Source organism: Apodemus sylvaticus, chromosome 4, assembly GCF_947179515.1.
Source record: "Apodemus sylvaticus chromosome 4, mApoSyl1.1, whole genome shotgun sequence".
Lineage (NCBI taxonomy): Eukaryota > Metazoa > Chordata > Mammalia > Rodentia > Muridae > Apodemus > Apodemus sylvaticus.
The window spans coordinates 15,409,989-15,432,623 of NC_067475.1; the positions used below are offsets into that span (position 1 = coordinate 15,409,989).

General features: G+C 41.9%; 1 protein-coding gene across 1 annotated transcript in view; it reads right to left on the minus strand.

Moving 5' to 3' along the window:
* The window catches only part of Col24a1 (collagen type XXIV alpha 1 chain), a 265,455-nt gene that overhangs the window by 155,735 nt on the left and 87,085 nt on the right, over window positions 1-22,635 (minus strand). The window contains exon 20 of the mRNA XM_052178477.1: window positions 6,735-6,788. Coding sequence (XP_052034437.1) covers window positions 6,735-6,788 — 54 coding nt within the window. The remainder of the gene's footprint in view (window positions 1-6,734; window positions 6,789-22,635) is intronic.

Genomic DNA, 22,635 nt, shown 5'->3' on the forward strand with positions numbered 1-22,635 from the left:
GGTTTAGCAGCGAACAAAAACCTTCCCTCCTCTCCCAATTTGCAACTTCAATGAAACTATGGAGTAAACAGAAGAGTCAGTTAAGACGCCCAGATAAAGTAAAAGACACCATGTGTCGGTTGGCACATTAATATTGTTAAAATGCCCAGGGACGGAAGGAGACAAGCACATCCAATGCTCCATTGTAAAACTTCAGAGTCATCTTTTGTAGAAACACAAAAAGAACCTAAAACTCATACAGAGCCCCAAAGGATCCCAGTAGTACAGTCTTGGAAAGACACATGAAGGTGGAGTTGTCGTGCTTGCTGACCTTAAAACATATCACACAAAGATGCTGAAATCACCAAACTGCAAACTGCCTCAAGAACATGCAGCGTTTAAGTCAATAGAACAGGAAATCCCAAAATAAACCCATCAAACTCTCCTTGGTAAGGATTCTACACAAGAAACAGGCAGTCTCTTTGATAACTCAGGATGAAACTGAGCTCCCTTTTAACCTCTTACTTCAACAAGCTAAAGTAGACTTGAATATGAGATCTCAAACCATAGTCATATAGAAGAAAATATGGGAAAACATCAAAATGCTGCTGGTGCCAATGCCCAAACAATGAAAGTACAAAGAAGGAAGTAAGATGATCTCACACTGAGAGCTTGTGTAGCAAGGACTTGGGCAGCACCCCCAAAGGGCAGCCTGCAGAGCAGGAGAAAATGTCTGCAAGCCACATACTGGATGTTGCATTGAAATAAAAATGTACAAGAGACTCCTACAGCTCAACTCAAAGCTCCACACAGCCCAGTAAAATTTGGGCAAATAATTGAGGGTATATATTCAAAATAATTGTAAACAGACTCCCAGAGATCTGCATGTCTATATCTGATGACATTATTTACAATAGCCAAGAGTCTGGTTACATTGATGGGCAAGTCGAGAAAATGTGTGGTATACAAATGATGCAACTTTTAGCTTTAAAAAGAAAAACACGGGCTTCAGGATGGATAAACCTTGAAGACATTATGCTAATGCAATTAGCCAGTCACAGAACAGCAAATTCTGCAGGATTCAACTTATATAAGGTATATAAAGTACACAAATCATAGAAGTTCATAGTAAATTGGCCTTGCCTGGAACTGAAATAATCAAGGGATGCTTTTCAGTGGGCACATTAAATAAACAAGATGAAAAAGTTCTGGAGATCTGCCCTACAACAACAAACATACACATTTTAAATCTTACAATACTTGCACTGATGAAGCAGTTAGGAAGACACTCTGTGTTTGCAGGTTTTGCATAAATGCACATACTTGCACACACACACACACACACACACACACACACACCACTTTTCTACAGGTTTGTCAAAATGGTGGTTTATATGTTTTAGTTTTATATTTTTACATTTAATATCTGTCACAATTTGCTTCTTAACCTCCTGGAGTAGGACAGATCTCTTTCTGTTATGTATACCGTGCTTTTGCTGCTATTATTTTATAGAGTCTCCACTTGATTGACTCTAACCCATTCAATCCAAATCCCAATTCATCTGTGAATCTCCAAGAAATATGGCCACACTGATTAGTCCTTCCTCTAAAACCCCCTAGCTAGTCACTTACTCCCTGCTGCTTTTAACCTTTCCCTCGAAGAAGACATGTTTCTAGAAGATTATAAATTCCTAGTATAGAGAAGACGATGTCTTAATCTCATTTTCTAGTTTCTGCCTAATATGTTACAAGCAATAACTCAGAAAAATTTACCCACTATACAAACTCAATAAATATTTCAAGGCTGACTAAACACTGCCTAGAGAACAGAATCGTTAACACAATAAATACACATATAAAACCTCGACTTAGTGGATGGAAAGTTATCTAGAAGAATGATCTAGAGTCATCCATCTTTTTCTTGCTAAGTTGACTTCCCCCTATACAGATAAACAGATGACATATTGGACCTAGTTAAGGCAAGAACTATTTCCATGTATTACACAACACACAGATACTAGGCTTCCTCTGTAAGCTTATCAGGACTGTAATACAAGACAGAGCAACAGCTGGTTTCAGCATTCCTAATTCCATAGCCAAAGCACCAACACACGCCACTGGAGTGACAAATACAGTACTCCTCTGTTTACTGGAGCGCGGAGAATATTTATTGGGTACTCGTACTTTCTCCAGCAACCAGCAGAGGATGTGGTTTTGCTGATGTTATGGTATTCTTGAAAGCAGATTGCCAAATTGAGTGTCTCTCAGGAAGGCTTACTGAAGAATGTTTGTATCTGTATACAAACACACACACACACACACACACACACACACACACACGCAGAATTCCACAGTCAGTAGAAACATAAACGACACACAAGTTTGCAATCCCGGTTTGAGGTTTTTAGTCAACTGGCAGAAAATGAAGAGAAGATGAAAGGCTTTTGCAGAGCTTTTGCCTGGAAAGAATCCTCCATTTTATTGAACACAGAGCAACCAGTTCTTTTCAAATGCAGTGTGCATGGGGTTTTCTTTTAAACATATGTGTTTATGTTTATTTTACGGGTATAGGTGCTTGCCTACATGTATGTATTCAGATCATATGTGTATCTGGTACCCACCAAAGGCACAAAAGGGTGTCAGGTCCTCTAGAACTAGAGTAACAGATGCTTGCGAACCACCACGTGGGTGCTGGGAACAAAACCTGGATCCTCTGCAAGAACAGAGAGGATCTTGTCCCCCTGAGCCATCTCTCCAGCCCTTACATGGTATTCTTGGTGGTTATGTCAATACAACTTTAGTAATGTACATTATTCCCACTTCCTAAACAAGACATGCCATAAAAATAAGATTTAGGGATGTGTCTAGAACACAGTATACATGGCTGAAGAATAATGTAATATCTATGGCATAAGTATGGCTGGTTTTATTTTCCTGCCTAGGAATAATTTCAAGACAAATTAGAAAGACCAAGTGTGTAGACAAAATCAGATCTCTCATTCTTAAAACACAAAGCCATAGTCTTCTTGCTGTTACATTCTCTAATTCTTTTGATAAAATAACGTCTCCTAAAAGTTGTTTTCAACTCTAGGCATGTACATTAAATGAATTAGTTGACATTATTGGTGTTAATGTATCTGTAATGTAGTGCAGGAAAGGTTACATCCTGATAAAAGAACTGCATCTAAGAAGCTGGGAGGTTTGAACAGGCACAGAGTGGTTTGCTAAACTATGAAGTTTGGCTAGTGTGGAGTCTTTAAAAGGTGATGGTAGCCATGGGTATATGCTGCAGAGTCAGGAGATGGTTAGAGCACAGAGGACCATGTGTTATAAATAAAGATGTCTCTGTATCTTCTCCCATGGGTATTTTGTACACCCTTTTGGTCTTCCACACTTTTGTCTTCCTTCTTCTTGAGCTTCATGTGGTCTGTGAATTGTATCTTGGGTATTCTCAGTTTTGGGGATGATATATACTAATTAGTGAGTGCATATACCATGTGTGTTCTTCTGTGATTGGGTTACCTCACTCAGGATGATATTTTCTAGTTCTGTCCATTTGCCTAATAATTTCATGAATTTGTTGTTTTTAATAGCTGAGTAGTACTAGGGACAGAAGGAAAGACCACCCAGAGACTACCCCACCTGGGGATCCATCCCATATACAGTTACCAAACCCAGACACTATTGTGGATGCCAACAAGTACTTGCTGACAGGAGCCTGATATAGTTATCTCCTGAGAGGCTCTGCCAGTGCCTGACAAATACAGAGGTGGATGCTCTCAGCCAACCATTGGACTGAGCACAGAGTCCCCAATGGAGGAGCTAGAGAAAGGACCCAAGGAGCTGAAGGGGTTTGCAGCTCCATAGGAGGAACAGCAATATGAACCACCCAGTACTCCCAGAGCGCCCAGGGACTAAATCACCAACAAGAGAGTACACATGGAGGGACCCATGGCTTCAGCCACATATGTAGCAGAAGATGGTCTTGTTGGACATCAATGAGAGGAGAAGCCCTTGGTCCTGTGAAGGCTTAATGCTCAGTGTAGGGGAATACCAGGACAGGGAAGTGGGAGTGGGTGGGTTAGTGAGCAGGGGGAGGGGTTAAGGGATAGGGGGTTTTCAGAGGAAATGTAAATAAAGACTGAAATGTAAAAAAAAATATATATCTAATAAAAAAATAAAGATGTGCATGTCTTCACAGCAATGCACTGCAGAGCTCTTAAGGACCGAAGCACAGGGGTGGCACCTGGAGATCTATACTTTTCCACAGAATTTTTTCCTTTGGCATCGTCACTGTGGGGTTGAAGAAATGCCAGACTGGAGTCGGGGAGAGTAACTGGAGGTCTCACACACTAATCCCGGATGAAAATGAAGAGGGATTAAGCTACAACACTGGCAGTGAAAACGGTTTCAAAAAAGAAAGAGGGGAATTTTTAAGTCAGGAGAAACGGTAAGAGGTTATAATTGATGGCACAAGGTTGCTCAGGACTCCGGAGAGGATTTGATGCGAACCACATGTGGGGAGGCATACTTCACAGCCTTGAAAGGAAAGGAAGTGAAACCTGACTGCCCAGAGGGTGGCGGTGGGGGGCAGGTGAGCTTGCCAGGTAAAACACAGGATGCGCGGTTACATTTGAATTTCGGATCAGCCGAGAGAGTGACGTTTAGTTTTAATACTTTCCAAATACCTAGGGCTCCATTAGCTCACAAGTTTCCCGTTCCTGAGTGTCATGGAGCCCTCTTGTCTGTTTCACAGACGCTCCCCTGTCACCCTGTCAGTCCAAGTATTGCCCTTCTGACAACTGTGCACCCTCTTCACTGTGCGTGATAATCATTATCCTCACAGAAGGGTTTCCTTGCTTGCTCACATTGTACATTTCTTTGGGATGTGTGGATGTGGCAAGGGGCTGGGAAGAGAGCTCAGATGTTCCTGTGTCTGTCAGGTACTTTACCTCATGGGCAATCTCTCCAGCCCCAGACTGTAAAGTTCTTGAAAACATAGCTTAGGCCATTCCATCTAGGATCTAGTACAGTGGCTCCCACTTGGAGTCACCCAATAAATATTTGTTAAGTGAATAAATGGTCTACATCAAATCTTTATTCTTTCTCCAGGCCTAACTCCACTAGTACATCCTGTGCTCAGGGCCCAGGGTGGTGAGTCTGCTGTCTGAAGTGGAAGTCACATGCACTCACACTAATCCTCAGATAGAGGCTGGAGGCCCACACCCACAGCTGAGGGGCAGTCTGAGGAGCCCTGTCCCATGCCTTCCCAACTCTAGGCTTGGGCAAGGAAGCACATTCAGTGCCTGCCCAACACCTCCCTTATTATTTCTTACAATTGCATTACTACTCCTCCTCCTCATTATTATTATTATTATTATTGAGTGTGTGTCTGTGTATTGTTGTGAGCAGGTACTCTAGGAGTCCAGAGACTTCCTAGGCCTCCTACTAGAGCAGTATATGCTCTAAACTAACTACTGAGTCATCTCTCGGGCTCATTACCTAGATTTTGTATTTCCTGTTTGCCTTCAACTCCTTCCTGGTTTAAACCGTCCTTTACAGTGACTTAAGGGCGATCTTCTAAAGACACAAACCAGACAGCATATTTACTACTTAAATAACTCTGATTGCTCCCTGACACGTGTACGATCAAGGAGAGACGACAGCCTGATCGTGGGTGCTCCCAACTCTGTGACCCCCAAGCCAAGTGTGAAGAGCCCAGACTCAGCTGTCACCTTGGTGTGAAAACCCTGGGATGCCACTTTATAGTTATGTGACTGAGTATGTATCTTCTTTTTACATTTTTCCAAGTGTTTACTTACTGCATTCACAGATGTTGTGGTCAACATCTGGATGGTGGAAGAAAACTTGCGGGGAGTGAGCTCTTCTTCACTTCCACCATGTAGGGTTAGGGGCTCGAACTCTGGCTGTGGCTTAGTGGCAAGTATGGTTCTGGTTCCATATGTGTACATTTTCATATACATATGCATACACACACATACACACATATACACATACATAGTACTGTTCCATGCAATCTATATACATACATATATCACCGGACAGCACAGTGCACTGGTAGGTGTAGCTGTTATCAGCATCTGCCTTCCCTGTCCTGATGTCTTCTTCTGTCTTCCTACTTAACACTGACACCTTCCCCTTTAAGTTGAACTCATTGACTCCCTCATTCTCAAATTGCAGACATCATCACGGTTTTATTTCTAATGCCTGTTTACTTATGACCCCCAGCCTGCACGGCCATCTGGGGCACATCTTGATCCTGAGACTTTTGATGCTGTCTTCCTTGTGCATACACAGAGTGGCAGTAAAGGCCTGAAGGTGTGAAGGTTTCTTTCTTTATATCAGGTTTCTGGTGGTCCATCAAGACTCTGGGACAGCACATGTGTTCTTTGACTGTAACGATGGGCATTTTTGTCAGCGCTAAAATGTTCCAGTGGTCAGAAATCTTTCTCCCACATACTCTCCACTATGACTTTAAAGCGTTGTTGTCATTATTTTTTCTCTCTTTAAAAAAAATCCTTTGGAGTGCTATCTATGATTTTCAAATATTATTATCCCTCTAATTCCTACAAGAAACTCAGAAAATCATTTAAAACTGACTGGATTCTGAACTCAAGATGTCTATTAATTACTGGTAATTTTGGTACTCTTAAGATCTTTTCCTACACATATTAAGAATTTAAACAAGAAAATTCTAGATATCTCCATCAGTATGGTTTTAATTTGTTTTTTACCTTTGGCCCCTCCGGTCCATTTTGTCCAGGAATCCCAATGTCTCCTGGAAAGCCCTAGTAGAGATAAAAAGGTAGAGAGTTTAGTCCACAGCAAATCACTTTAAAATCTATGACCATATAAAACCTCTTGACTGTGTCCTTTGCCCAGTTAAGACAATGTACTTACTTTAAATTTCAATGTAAATGATTATTAAACAATTGTTTCACACTGAGATAAAAAAATATCCTAAAAAGAGAGAATTTACTTTATGAATGGTTCTGTGAACTTCATTCTGAGAAGAAAAGAAATGTATACTGGGGTAATTTGCATATCAGATTTAAAATAAGGATTATGTGGAGAAAAATATGGTGTGGATGCTCATGCCAAAGGGCAGTGTAGCTAAAGGACTTCCTTCCAGGCTGGTGGCCAAGGTTATGAGGTAGTTAGCACAGATTTGTTGATTGTTTTACAGGACAAAAGGAATCAGATTCATCTGATATTTATATCCATGCATATACAAAACCATATTCATTTAACATTTTCAAGCCTTTTCTCTTGAATACTTTATATTTACTGGGAAGAAAAGTCACAGTGGCTTTGAGGCAATATAGCTAGCTGACCTCCATCTCTTACCCAGAATTCTCCTCTCCTACACGTTCACTACTTGAATATTACTTGGAGCTCCAATCCAAGTACCTTTAAATACTTCTTTTTCTTCTCTTAAAACTCTGACACCAGAAAGCAACTTAACACAGTGTTTTGTCTTGTTTTATTTTTCTGTCAGACTGTAAACTCCTTGGGTGTACTTCATGTGTTTTCCAGTGTTATACTCCCCAGCAAGTATGATGACATCTGGTTTGCAGTAATTACTTTAAAAAGTCTTGTTGTTGTTGTTATTGTTGAGTGACTGACTTATTTCTTTTGAAAAAGAGGACAGCATGTCCTGTGGCTAATTTGTGATCCTTGGTCCATAATTATAACCAGTCAGGACACTGGCTCAGAGAGAGCATCCTCACGGACACATTCATGAACTGTCCATTTTCAGATGACTCCAGAGCACCTTAGCATACTAGCAATCAAGAAAGCAAGCACAAACATTGAAGCTAGAGTACTTTAAGATAACTCATGAGGTGCATGGGTGGGAGTTCATGCACCCATGAAAGAATTTTTTTTTCCAGTGGGGACAAGAACTGGATTGAACTTAACCACAATAAATATATTTAAATTTATAAGTTAAAACAAATCAACTTAAAATTGGCCATTTATCTACAGGACAAGCGGAAGCTCACTCATTATATGGAAAAGTGATAAAAAAAAATCAACAATTAAGCATCCATTTGCCTGTGTTTATATTCTGTACAGCTTTCATCAAAATAGTAGGTAAGGGCATCCCAGCCCTCCCCAAAGCCTATAGTAACACCTCACATGCATCCACACAGACAAAGGGTGACAAAGACATGTGCTTGCAAATGGAAGAACATAGGACGGCCTGCTGACTTGCCAAAACAAACCTCAGGATGGTTAGGACTCTGTCGTGTGACTAGCAATTTTCAAGAAAAACAGAAATCAAGGAACATATAACACTACACCAGGAGACTGTAATCAACATAGACTGTGTAAGCCAAACAGCTGTGTGCTTCCTCAGCTAAATTATAAGGGGGTGAAGAATGGAGAATGAATGTGTACACAGAAAGAAACCCCAAACTGAAAAAACCAAATCAAGACACAAGAAGGGTTTGGGTAGCAACAAGCATCTCTGCCTTAGCCTTACAGTACTTACAAGGAAATATGTCTGAAGTTGGTAGTGTGTGATACACATTTGTTTTACAGTCTCTTGTGATTGTGATTTATTTTTGCAATGAAACAGTAACAAAAAATAGGTAATTCTAGTTAAACATGGCATGTCTGATGTATGTGAACATCTGCATCTTTTGTGACTGAAAATATCACCAGGATATATTAAATAGATGCGAAGTGCCACAGATGACGAGGACAGATAGCACGAGTCAGACCTCATATTAAAGTTAAGGAAGTAGAATGTTTCAAAATTAAAAGTTTACTGAAGATCTATGAAGTACATCTGCACAGTTATTAAAAGAAAAAAATTCTATGTCCTTCCCACATGGGTTAGCTTAGAAACGTGGCCAATAAATATTTTCTATATTTTAAATATTCATAGCTGGACTACTCACAAGCAGAGATCTTCTCATTTAAATAATACATTCTAAAAATAGGGAAAAACCAGTTAACGGGGTCAGCTGAGATTCAATGATAATATCCAGGAAGGAATTTTCAACTTAATGTTTAAATTTACTGCTCAGTCTGTAAAGCCAATGGTGGTGCATGGGCATGTATGCCAAGCACTGGAATGTCAGAGAGTTTACATGCTAAAAAGTATAGTATATTCTTAGGGTCAAGACTTCTTCATTTTAAAAATCATATTGTCAGGCAAATCTACAGTAAGTGGCGTGAAAACAAAGATCAGATAAAAAGAGGCCCAGATTTAGTGCTTTATATTTAAAATAACAGTGACAAGTCAGAACATTTTCTCCTCCAAAGAGCTTCACTATTTCAGTTAAGTCATTACATCACACTTGAGAACATGATACCTTAGCAAGGAGGAGAAGGAGGAGGAGGAAGAAGAGGAGGAGGAGGAGAGGGGAGGAGGGAAGGAGGCAGAGGAGGAGAATGAGGAGGAGGAAGGGAGAAAGGAAAGAAGGGGAGGAGGGGGGAGGAGGAAGAGAAGGAGGAGGAGGAGGAGGAGGAGGAGGAGGAGGAGGAGGAGGAGGAGGAGGAGGAGGAGGAGGAGGAGGAGGAGGAGGAGGAGAGAAAACCCTGACTTCTGGTGATTTCTTAACAAAAAGTCTGATCATAAATTGTTACTGAGAAGCAGAAAAATGAGGTAGCTTTAGAAATACTAAGTGCAAATGTGTCTTCTATTTTCAGAGCCTGCACATCTGTTTGGTGTACAGAGAGTGATTCAGTGTTCTCTCCAGGAAAAACAAAGTTTTATTATTCTCTAATCACTAAAGGCTGGAGACTAATTCACATGCATTTTTATAACAAAACCTGGGAACCAAGGCTCTAGCAGATTGCATTTGGTTCCTAGGAAATCATAAAAGTGAAATACTGCCTTCTTACTTAGCAGTAGCCAAAAGCTCAAAAACTAGTTTCCTAAGAAGGCAAATCTATGGTATTTCATGAAACACATTGATATTTTGAGTAGCTTTCCAATGAGACTAATATATTTCAGATTTTAATTGAGATCTGTATTTCTTCCAATTAAAATTGCAAATGGATAAACAACAAACAAAAAGTAAATATAATGGCTGAATTAATGAAAATCAGTCACAAGATGGAACAAACTGCAGGAACCGCAAGTGTCTTATGCTACGTGAAAAAGGCCAGACTATGAGTCATTTATATAAATACTTTGGAAAATATTGATTAATATTGAATAATGAAAAATGTTTCAAAGACTTCCTATGGAGGAAAGGGGCAAGAAGAATAGAAGAAAAAGATACAAAATTAAAAATTATAAAGATGCAATGCCTGGCTTTGATAGCTGTATCTGTTGTTTTGACTTAATAATGATATCATAAATTACCCATAAGTAAAAATATTCAATTAAATATTTTGAGGTTTACTACATATCAATTATATAATTTAATAAGCATTTTTGTTCTTTAACAAGTTGGTATTGGGTACTATGATGGATGATATTGATAATTAATTTCATAGTGTCTGGAATCACCCAGGAGGCACATCTCCAAGCATACCTGTGAGGGATATTGAGGTTAGTCTATGGGCATGATTGTGAAGGATTGTCAGGTTAACTGAAGTGGAGAGAACTACTTACACTGCGGGCAACTCCATTACCTAAGCTTGCACACTGAGGGCAACACCATTCCCTAGGCTTGCACACTGTGGGCAACACCATTCCCTAGGCTTGCACACTGTGGGTGACACCATTCCCTAGGCTTACACACTGTGGGTGACACCATTCCCTAGGCTTGCACTCTGTGGGTGACACCATTCCCTAGGCTTGCACACTGTGGGCGACACCATTCCCTAGACTTGCACACTGTGGGCGACACCATTCCCAAGGCTTGCACACTGTGGGTGACACCATTCCCTAGGCTTGCACACTGTGGGCGACACCATTCCCAAGGATTGCACACTGTGGGCGACACCATTCCCTAGGCTTGCACACTGTGGGCAACACCATTCCCTAGGCTTGCACACTGTGGGTGACACCATTCCCTAGGCTTACACACTGTGGGCAACACCATTCCCTAGGCTTGCACTCTGTGGGTGACACCATTCCCTAGGCTTGCACACTGTGGGCGACACCATTCCCTAGACTTGCACACTGTGGGTGACACCATTCCCAAGGCTTGCACACTGTGGGCGACACCATTCCCTAGGCTTGCACACTGTGGGCGTCACCATTCCCTAGGCTTACTCACTGTGGGCGATACCATTCCCTAGGCTTGCACACTGTGGGCGACACCAATCCCTAGGCTTGCGCACTGTGGGTGACACCATTCCCTAGGGTTGCACACTGTCGGTGACACCATTCCCTAGGCTTGCACTCTGTGGGCGACACCATTCCCTAGGCTTGCACACTGTGGGCGACACCATTCCCTAGGCTTGCACACTGTGGGCGACACCATTCCCAAGGCTTGCACACTGTGGGTGACACCATTCCCTAGGCTTGCACACTGTGGGCGTCACCATTCCCTAGGCTTACACACTGTGGGCGACACCATTCCCTAGGCTTGCACACTGTGGGCAACACCATTCCCTAGGCTTGCGCACTGTGGGTGACACCATTCCCTAGCGTTGCACACTGTCAGTGACACCATTCCCTAGGCTTGCACACTGTGGGTGACACCATTCTCTAGGTTTGCACACTGTGGGCGACACCATTCCCTAGGCTTGCACATTGTGAGTGACACCATTCTCTAGGCTTGCACACTGTGGGCGACACCATTTCCTAGGCTTGCACACTGTGGGTGACACCATTTTCTAGGCTTGTACACTGTGGGCGACACCATTCCCTAGGCTTGTATAAAAAGAAGGAAGCTAGCTAAGCACAAGGATTTTCTGCCCCTGCAGATACAATATGACCATCAACTTCTGCTTCCAGGGCTTCTCTGCCTTGATGGACTGTATCCTTGAACTGGGAGCCCAAATAATCCTTTCTCCCTTAAGTTGCTTTTCTCAGAGTATTTTTTACCATAGCAACAAGAAAAGTAACCAACACAGGCATGTTAGATAACTATTTTCTGTGTGTGATGATGTGAACATCTTTAGGGAAAAAAAGGGCAGAATTCACTCACTGAATTCATTCCTGGGTAAATCAACAGACTTTAGATTTTTATTATCTTTTAAGTAAGGAACATATTTGATTATAATACTAGCTTGAAAACAAAGTCTGTGTTTTGGATCATTTAGGATGTTCTGATATTTTTTCTTGGTGGTGTTAAATATTATAAATTGTTATAGATGATATTTAGGCTACTTAAGGTCACTGAAAATGTTTGATTCTTGTAGTAGGTGGTACTTGTTCTTGTACTTCGAATTCACAGACCAAGGTATGATTTGGATTGTATTCATCCTTCAAGTAGCTTTGAAATCCAAAACTAGTAGAGATGAATTCAGTCTTTACAGATTCAACGCAATACCCATCAAAATCCCAACTCAATTCTTCACATAGTTAGAAAGAGCAATCCTCAAATTCATCTGGAATAACAAAAAACCCAGGATAGCTAAACCTATTCTCAACAATAAAAGAAATTCTGGGGGTATTAGTATCCCTGACCTCAAGCAATACTACAGAGCAATAGTGTTAAAAACTGCATGGTATTGGTACAGTGACAGGTAGGCGGATCAATGGAACAGGATTGAAGATCCAGAAATGAACCCACACACCTATGGCCACTTGATCCTCGACAAAGGGGCTGAAAACATCCAATGGAAAAAAGATAGCCTTTTCAACAAATGGTGCTGGTTCAACTGGAGGTCAGCATGCAGAAGAATGCGAATTGATCCATCCTTGTCTCCTGATACTAAGCTCAACTCCAAATGGATCAAGGACCTCCACATAAAGCCAGACACTCTGAGGCTAATAGAAAAGAAAGTGGGGAAGACCCTTGAGGACATCGGTACAGGGGGAAAGTTTCTGAACAGATCACCAATAGCGTATGCTCTAAGATCAAGAATTGACAAATGGGACCTCATAAAATTACAAAGTTTCTGTAAGGCAAAGGACACCATCAAAAGGACAAATTGGCAACCAACAAATTGGGAAAAGATCTTCACCAACCCTACATCAGATAGAGGGCTAATATCCAATACATACAAAGAACTCAAGAAGTTAGACTCCAGAAAACCAAATAACCCTATTAAAAAATGGAGTACAGAGTTAAACAAAGAATTCTCACCTGAAGAACTTCGGATGGCGGAGAAGCATCTTAAAAAATGCTCAACTTCATTAGTCATTAGGGAAATGCAAATCAAAACAACCCTGAGATTTCACCTTACACCAGTCAGAATGGCTAAGATTAAAAATTCAGGAGACAGCAGATGTTGGCGAGGATGTGGAGAAAGAGGAACACTCCTCCACTGCTGGTGGGGTTGCAAATTGGTACAACCACTCTTATCTAAAAAAAAAATAGCTACAAAATACAATTGATAAAAGCAATATCTAGATTATGAATGTACACATGGAAATTAGAGAAGGCCTAGTCTGTTATTTGGTATAGAGTAATTAATTAAATGAAATGTTTAATAGTCTGAACTGATGGCCAAATTAAAAATGAGCCCTCTGTTGTGTGTTGGTGTAAATACGTGGTATGCACATGTCTGCAGGCAGCAGACACTTTGGCAAGTCCTGCCTCAGGTGCCATCTGCCTTGTTTTCTTTTGAGGCAGGATTTCTTATTGGCTGGAGCTTGTCACATAAGCTAGGCTGGCTGGTCAGTGAGTCCCAGAGACCCTCCATGAGTCTGGGGACCTAACTCAGGTCCTGGTGCCTCCAGGCAAGCACCTTATCAACTGAGCTATCACTACAGCCCATTATTTCTACTCTAGATCATTACATTGCTGCAGAGTTTCAAAAACTATCCTTTGTCTAAAAATAAACCGGAAAAGAAAAACTTAGCATAGTTTGGATGGAAAGAATTGCAATTTTACCTATTCAAACGAGGAAGAGCACACTCTGCAGGGGAGTGGGTTCTGTAAGGGGAGATTTGAGACCAGGCTCCAGCCATAGGAGTTTGTTCCTTTTGCCTTTTAGGAAAGAGGCATCATGCCAGCAATACAGCAAGCCCAGGAAGGAAAGCAATAATATTAAAAGGAAGAATAAATCTGACTTTTTCTGACTGAGAATAAGCCTCCCAAAAGAGTTAATGCCAGTGAAAATATTTGAAAGGGCAAAAGTAATAAAGTTGTTTTCCCAGTAAACTAAAGGAGCCAAACTCAAACGCAGAGCAGGGGGCCACTGCGGACAAAGGGGCTTCCCTGTCCTCAGGGAAAACTACACGCAGAAAGCGCAAGCTTCTGCCAAGAGAACTGTGGTGTGGAGACCCCATAGAGAGAGCTGCTTCCCTTTCAGACCCTCCGTGTTGCTTCAGACCGAAAAGCCCTCCAAACCCAGATTGTTCCCATTACGGTATTTTTTTGGAAAAGTTTTGCAACTGATCACTCCTCTCCATAGATTTTCCCCTTTGAGCAATCCCATGGATTTGAGCAGAAAACACACGGCAGCTGACTCCCATATGTTCAGCCTCAGGGATTCCTGGCAGAGAGAGTCCTCAAACAAGAGACGATGCAAGTCCTTGTGATGTAATACATCCCCAGCTCCACGTAGCAGCATTCTCGCATCTTTGATATCACCCTTAAAGGCACCAACAGGGTCAGACACAAAGTCCACCATGCAAAGCTAGAGCAAACTTAAAATTAAAAAAAAAAAAAAACATTCTGTTATTTGATATTCAGACTCCAACAATCAATAGTGGCAAAAAGCAGTTAAGAGTATGGTTATAGTATGCCTTTTAGGAACGTTACGATATGCTGTTATGGTAGGCTGTTGGAGGGGGGGAGGAGAGGACAAAAAATGACTACAGAGCAAACGAGGAAACTGAGGGATTTGGTTTGATTACATCATCACTGACTTAGCTTTGATGTTTGCATGATTTATTCATATGTCAAAAATTAAACCATGTAATTTTTGAAGTACAGTGTGCATGGCTATAATCTCAGCAACTGGGAGGTAGAGGCAGGAAGATGTGAAGTTTGAGATTGCTCTTAGTTACATAGTCAAGTCATGGCCAGCCTAGGCTACAGAAGATGCTGCACTGAGAAAAAAAGTTGAACTGTATAATATACACGTATTCCATGTGTTATACATCAATTATACCTCACTAAAACTCGTGAGGAGACAGCTAGGATTTGATGGTTTAGATAAACATGCTCTGTGGTACGTAGTGTGTGATAAGAAGACCTTTTGAGAAAAAAAAAATTAAGACTTATTTCCTGAACTGCTTCCCATGTAAAACTCAGTGAAGTTTGGATTTTGAATAATTTCACAGGTAATACCAGCATGATCATCATTTTATTCACGTGTTTAGAAAAATATGGTTTTAGACACTAAATACCTACCATCTATCTGACCCATTAGGGATTTCTCTTGCTGCTTTAATTAATGAATATCAGTTGACCTACTTATCACCATGGAATGTACCAGGCACAGTTCTCAGCACTGAGTGTTCTCCAGGGGAAAAGTTCTGGATTTTTGGATCCGGGTTCTGTAGACTTTAGCTCAAAGAAAGCCTCCTTTTGTGCCTGTGTGTTTCAGTGGCAGATGGGATGAGTGCGACCAAGAAGCACATTCCCAATGCTGGAAGGAGCATGCCGGTGCCCGTTGCCAGCTCTTCTTCTGCACGTGGAGCTATGAACCCAGGACCCACGGCCTTGCATTCTCTCTTATTTTCTTTCTCAAACAAGCTTATTTCTTTGCTGAATTATACATTCAGGCCTCATAGAAAAGACTATACCTGATCCAGGTTCTGCAATCATGTAATATATCGCCAGCCCAGTGCCATGTGGTCTGTGATGCCTTTCAGAGTCTGCCCCGGGGACATTTGGTGGTGTGTTCTTTTTATCTTGCAGAAGTTCGTTAATACGGGATTTTTCAGGATGACTTACAGACTGTAATCCAACAATGGCTGTCGACCAATGGGAGGTCTGTTGGTCGTTCAGTCAGTCTGTGATGTTGGATGTCTCAGCTGGTCTTCAGCATGTGCTGGAACCCTGAAGAAGTAGGCTCTAACGCCAATGAGTGAGCGAACACACTAGCAAGGAAGAAAGCAAGCAGGCAAAGAGAGAGCCAGCTTCCTTCTTCCGTGTGCTTTAAATAGGCTACAGAAGCTGTGGTCCAGATTAAAGGTGGACTGTCTCACCTCAAAAGATCTGGATTAAAGTGGGCCTCCTCACTTCAAATTTAATTAAAATCCCTCACAGGTATGCCTGGCCAGTTGGGTTTTAGTTAGTCCCAGACATGGTCAAATTGACAACTGGGAATAGCCAATGCCAACCAAGAATGTCCATCTCAGTGACTATTGAGTATCAGGCATGCTATATTACCATCAAGAGGACGTTTCTCTGGTCCAGTAAGATGGGCTCTCATGGAGGAAGGTAGATTATTTTAACTGACTCCATTCCTCCAGCATTTAATGCTTAATCTACCACAGTGAGCTAATTCATCCTTACTTTTTGCATCTCTGTACAGTATGCAAACAAGGTGATGAAATGCACTGTTTCAGCATAACTTTGTAGAGACTTGGGTGAACTCTGTCTGCTGCACAGCACAAGAGACTTAGTGCCTGAGACAATGAAGATTGTCACTTTCTGGACCATACTAACACTTATGATTCCCTGTATAATATGTTTAGTTTCCTAAGCTCCACAGTCCTCTTATGCAATGCAGCCTACCTCAGGTGCCAGTGTCTGTCTCTCTCCTTGTCCCTCCCTCCCCCTGCCGCCCCATGGGAATGGTGCCTCAGTGAATCAGTGCAGACCTGGTAACTGTAGAAAGGGCAGTCAATGAAATGGCCCACCCTTGGTCTCTGTCTTAAGACTCTTGTGTCTTCTACCAGCATCACTGAATCATTTGGCTAATTTGTTAACTTCCAAATTTAAAATTTAGCACATTATCTGTTTGGTAATGAGGATGTGCAAATCACAGAGACATAGCTTTTTGGATAGGAAGAATGAGATGTCACGGGATGAAGCAGGTTTAAACTCAGTTTTCTACATTGTTCTGAACGTTCCGCCAGGGAGAAGGTTGCCCTCACCAACACGCTGAGCTGCCTCAGAACTCCTCCGCTGTACCAGCTTCTAAGATGTGTTTCCCTTGCACCAGGTATAAAAAGAATGGGCATTCATGACTACTCAGAGCAGAAGTCCGTTTGGTAGGCTCACTTGAAAACTGAGAGGGTAAGCCTCTTAGTTTTCACAAGTAAGTATTACAATATTGGACCAGACTACATAGACACTAAATACATACCCTCCAGTAGCCTAGAATCTAAGGTCATCTTCAATCTGGTGCCCATCGATTTTACTTCCATGCTTCTTGAAGTGGTCTTGAGACAAGGATTCTATATGTACTTCCATAATCTTTTCCAAACTTTCTGAGTACTGGGATAATAGGGTGCTTACCATATACAGCTAGTGTTCCCCTACTCTGACTCCCTCTGTCTCTCTGTCTTTCTATCTCTGCCCTCCCCCCATCTCTCGTTTCTTTCTTTTTTAAAATCCCGTGCCAGAAGTCAAGCCCAGGACATGGACACAACCTATGCCAGGCAAGTTCTCTGCCAGTAGACAGTTCTGGGTGCCTCATTCTTTTACAGTCTTAGTTGTTAGTTGTCATTATACCAATAAAAGTTTACTTCGGCTAATCAGTTTTACCAACTGTGTGCAAGCCTACTATGTGTTGTTATGCCGATTATCTAGGCCTTGCTCATATGATTTGCCTGGCTTGGAATGCCCCTCCCTCTCTCCTGGCATTTACTCATAAAGAACCCAACTCAAAGTCCGCTTACTGTGCTTCTGTCTTCGATGATGTAAACGATAAGCTATAACAGCCACGCACGTATTTCTCATACAAAGCTTTCACTCTTGTGTGTCTATTGCTTTTCCCAACTAGAACGTACATTTTTTAAAACTATGGGTGATATGTGAAAATATTTCCTGCAATGTTTGGTATGGCTAAGGGTGTAGTAGAAATTCTAAAAATCAAGTTTTATTAGCTGATTTATTCACACGTACTCTTTTAATTCCACTTTAAATATACAGTGTGTGTGTGTGTGTGTGTGTGTGCGTGTGTGTGGTGTCATGGGTATGAGCATCTGAGGAAGTGCTCACAGAGGGTGGAGGAGGGTCTCAGATCCTCTGGAACAGGAATGGTGGAAGTGGAAGTTGGTTGTAAGCTGCCGGATGTAGGTCATGGGCACTGAACATGGGTCCTCTGCAAGAGCAGTATACACGCCTAACCACATGCTCTCTCCAGCTTCTGTTAGCCACTTGGAAGGTGGCAGAGAACAATTTTCTTAATCAAATACAATTCGTAAAAGATATCAAGGAGGTAACTGAATTAGGTGAAAGGAACCTATTAACATTAGCACAATCACGTGACACAGGTAGCCAAAAATGAACATTCAGTCATAGTAGCATCAGATACGTAGTAGGATGCCTTCATCTGACATCAACAGACTCTCCAAACTATTTTTCTCTAACGAAGACCACCCTGATGGAAAAGAGGTATCCACTAACTAGCTCCTTCTGGCATTTCTGTGATTAGTGCTCCTGCCCCTCTTTTGTGATAAACAGCTGGCCCAGTTTACTAAAATCAGCACCCCAAACTCAAATACTTGGCAAGAGCAACATCCCAGGGGAGTTAACAGCTGAATCAACAAAACTCCTCGCTCTCCCTGCTACCATAGTGGAAGTCTGTGGGAATCTCTGCTCAAAGCTGACGCTACTATGCCTGGAGAAACTGCAAAATATTTTGAATATCATTTATATGTTTCTATGATAATCAGAAAAAGAATGCTAGAAAGAACATTTTACCTTAACGCAAATGATATTTTTCCTGAGACATCTGTAATACCACTCTCTGAAGAACGGAAATGCACAGGTGTCTACCTCATTATTACAGCAATTTCATAGCTTGATTGAATAAGTAAAGCATACAGAACAGATATGTTTTGAAGTGCTCTAAGGTAATGTTTATCCAGATGACTCCCAGCGAAGGGCAGCTCTAGTCAATGCCTATGACAAATACCCACATTTATGACAGCTTCCACCGAATCCTTGGCCTTTACCCCTGCTGCTAGGACTCAGAGCTTCCTGTCTGCAAGGAACTAGTGGCAACTGTTGGCCAGTCCAACCTGGTGTGATTGATTTCAGGAATATCAAAATTTCCAGCCTTCCACACAGATGCAACACTCCTCCAGGAGTGATACTAGGGATTGGATAATCATAGACATTTTGTTACCTTGGTTTCAGGATTCCACTCAGGGTTGAAATAGAGATGTCTCTGAGGGGAAAATATGTTGCTTTAAAGTATCAATCACTCAGTACACAGAGTGAAACTTATCTATCTGGTCCTTCACTAAGAATAGGCTCCAACTGAAGGACAAATCTCTCTCTCTCTCTCTCTCTCTCTCTCTCTCTCTCTCTCTGTCACACACACACACATACACACACAAATACATATGTAACAACTCTGTGCACACTGGATGGCTAAGAATCCATGACCCAGAGACAAAAGGATAGAAAAGAAAGATCAGGAGACCCAGAAAAGAAATCCTTTTTACCAAATCTACAGCTTTCTCCAAAGACTGAATTGTTCCTAGTCTTTCAAGGAATGGCTGCTTAATTTTCATTTTATCACATCTTAAACACAATGCAAGGAGGCTTCTGGCATACTGAACACTAATTTCTAAAGTATGAGCCACTCAGAGATAGGACACACATTAATCCACCTTGGCATCCAGTTGTTAGTGACTGTTCCTAAAATCTCTATTGGAGATGAACAACAGAATTAGACTAGATAAAGAGAAGCCTAAAAGACAGGGGTCTGGTAGAGCTCCGAGTTTTAAGAATCAACCAATCACACACATTTTCATACTTTTCAGTTATGTGAATGTATTTGGTGTGTGTGTGTGTGATGTGTCTGTCTGTGCATGTCTATACATGTGTGCATACATGTGTTGGATAAGGATGAGGAGGAGTACATCAGAGATCAACACTGTCATCAAAGATCTAAAAGTTGTAGGGGTGGGGGTTGCTATCAGGAAGCTGCTTACTTCTCCACAGAGTGGCGGGGGTCTACCACAGCCCCAGCTGTAACTGCTGTGTCAGCGGTGGTATCACTGTGACAGCAGATTACTAAGACTCCCCAGCTTTGCTGTGTAGTTAACTGGTTTAGCAAATGTGTTCTTCTCCTGTATAATTACAACAGAGAATTAAAAGTTTGCATTTGTTTGGGTTAGACAATAGTCACTTATAGTTTTTCTGTGTTACCAGATTTCTTTCATAATGATATAGTCTGAAGGGGTGTGAGCCATCAGACTACACTACATAGCTACACCCTAAACCACTAAACATAATGTTACACTGAATGAATTAGGAAAGTCAAAGGTGACTACCCCGGGAACAACTTGACAAGAGACAGATACTCTAGATGATGAGAACAAACTTTAGTAAGTTTCATGGGATGGCCAATTCTCTGAGAATTTCAGAGTCCAGTGACTATCAATGTAATGGCAATCTCCCATAGGACAAATTAAGCACAGTATTATTCATTCTGTCACCAATAGGAAGGATCAGCCACTTTGGACTCTGAAAGTAAAACATTCTGTATGGAGGAGCACCACTCTCTTCTGTACACTGAGTACTGTAAAGATGGTCATTTTTGAGGGGAGCCCTATGAGGCCCTACTACCTACACATTCACTCCAGAAGACTGCAGCATTAGAGGAGTGGAAGACTCAGACAGATGCCCTCTTGCTCATGACAATCTTCAGCAAAAGAAACATGCTACCTTCAGGAGTCAAGAGGGAAGACATGTCATCTACAGCAGAAAATCATCTGTCTTGTGGAAATAACTCTTGGTGTCAGTGGGTCCTGGCAGAGGAAGGAATGCTTGATCCTGAGGTATGGAGTGAATCCACACCCAGAATTTCCTATGTTCTCTGGGAACTGCCAAGTCATAAATTGAGATGGAAAAGTTTTTATAGCTATGACTGAACACAAACAGCCCCAGTGGGCACAAGAACACTGCATTTAGAGACAGCCAAGACTTCCAAGTTAGCCCTCAGAGACTCGTCATATCTTTTCTCCTGGCTTTTACGTAAGACAGTACAGGTCGCGATGGAAAGGCAGGACCTATGTGCCCAGGCAGAGCAGGAAGAAGAGGCTGAGCATGATCTGGGGTGGGTCCACTTCAGTGGCTGTCAGCTGGAGATGGGCAGCAACTGCATATCAAGATAATTGGGGATATTCTGAACCACAGCCAAGAGGAAATACTTGCTTAATAGATAGATCTGTGAGCGGGATACCAGGCTGTTCTATTCCTGGAGAGATATGACCTAAAGTGAGAAGGTAGAGCCATCTGGTCAATGGTCCAGGTAGAAGTGATGTGGAAGGGAAGCAAAGAGGCAATAGCTAAGTCACAGAAGGGGTATGTGGGTCAGTGCACAAAGGGTGAAGGATTTTGTATAGCATATTAAGGCTTACTAGGAAGTACATGCCAAAGAAGAATGACTAAAATCCAACTATGCAAGTGTGCCCAAGGCCATACCCAACTGACATCTGCTAGCCTTTCCTCACTGGCAACCTTCAGACGAGATTGGGAAGCATGAGAATAAAATAGCCATGGTGGCAAAGGCATGGGCTAAAAGATGGAGTGCCACTTGCTAAGCCTGACCACAGTTACTGATAGTGCTGAGAGTGCAAACTGACGGCAACAGAGATAAACACATTCGCCAATATGGCCCCATTCCCCCAGGGAGCCAGCTAGCCACTTAGTGACACTCGTCCCTTCCCATCTAAGTGTTATCAGTGTCCCCACAGACAATGGGTACCATTTGCTTCCTCCTTGCTTGGAACTTCTACTATACTATACCAAATGCTTGATCTATAGCATTTAATTTCACAGGTCACAGCCTCTGAATCAGAGCTGAGCCCAGAAATACAATCTTGTGGCCTTCCTTTCCTCTGCAGCATAGAGGCAATCTTCCTCACTCTACATTGAAGCAGCCTTTTAAAGGGGAAACAAAAGTGCCATGTGGTATACTCATTAAAAACCCTCTATGTGGCACTTGTCCTTGAGAGGGAAGCTATGAGGAGACCAAGAAGTGGGGGGAGGCTTGGTACTATTTACTGTAATTCTCAATGATACACTGTGATTCATATTTCATGTCACACAGCCCTAGATCCTACGGAGTCTGAGGTCATGGCACTCAAATGTATCTCTCTTGACAGGAAACACCATGAAGTTCCTGGAAAAACCTAAAGTTATGGCTGCCCCTGGGACTCTTTGGGTTTCTTGTGGCCAAATATGAACAAACAGAAAGAAAAGTCATTCTACAAGCACGCCTAATGGACTCACAGAAACAGGAGCAAGGTGACAGTTTTTACACAAGGAGGCAGGAAGGAATACATGGGCTCACAGATGAGAACTGAGGGGCCTCGGGGTATACGTCCTTCAGTTATGACATTGTAGGTTATACCACCAAGCATAAAGAGTGGAAGATGGAGAGAGGAGAACCAGTTGTGGTCCATGGATATGGTAGAGGAATGCCGAGCTTTTATAGGTTAGAATTTACATCTGACAAAAATATTTTTTCTAA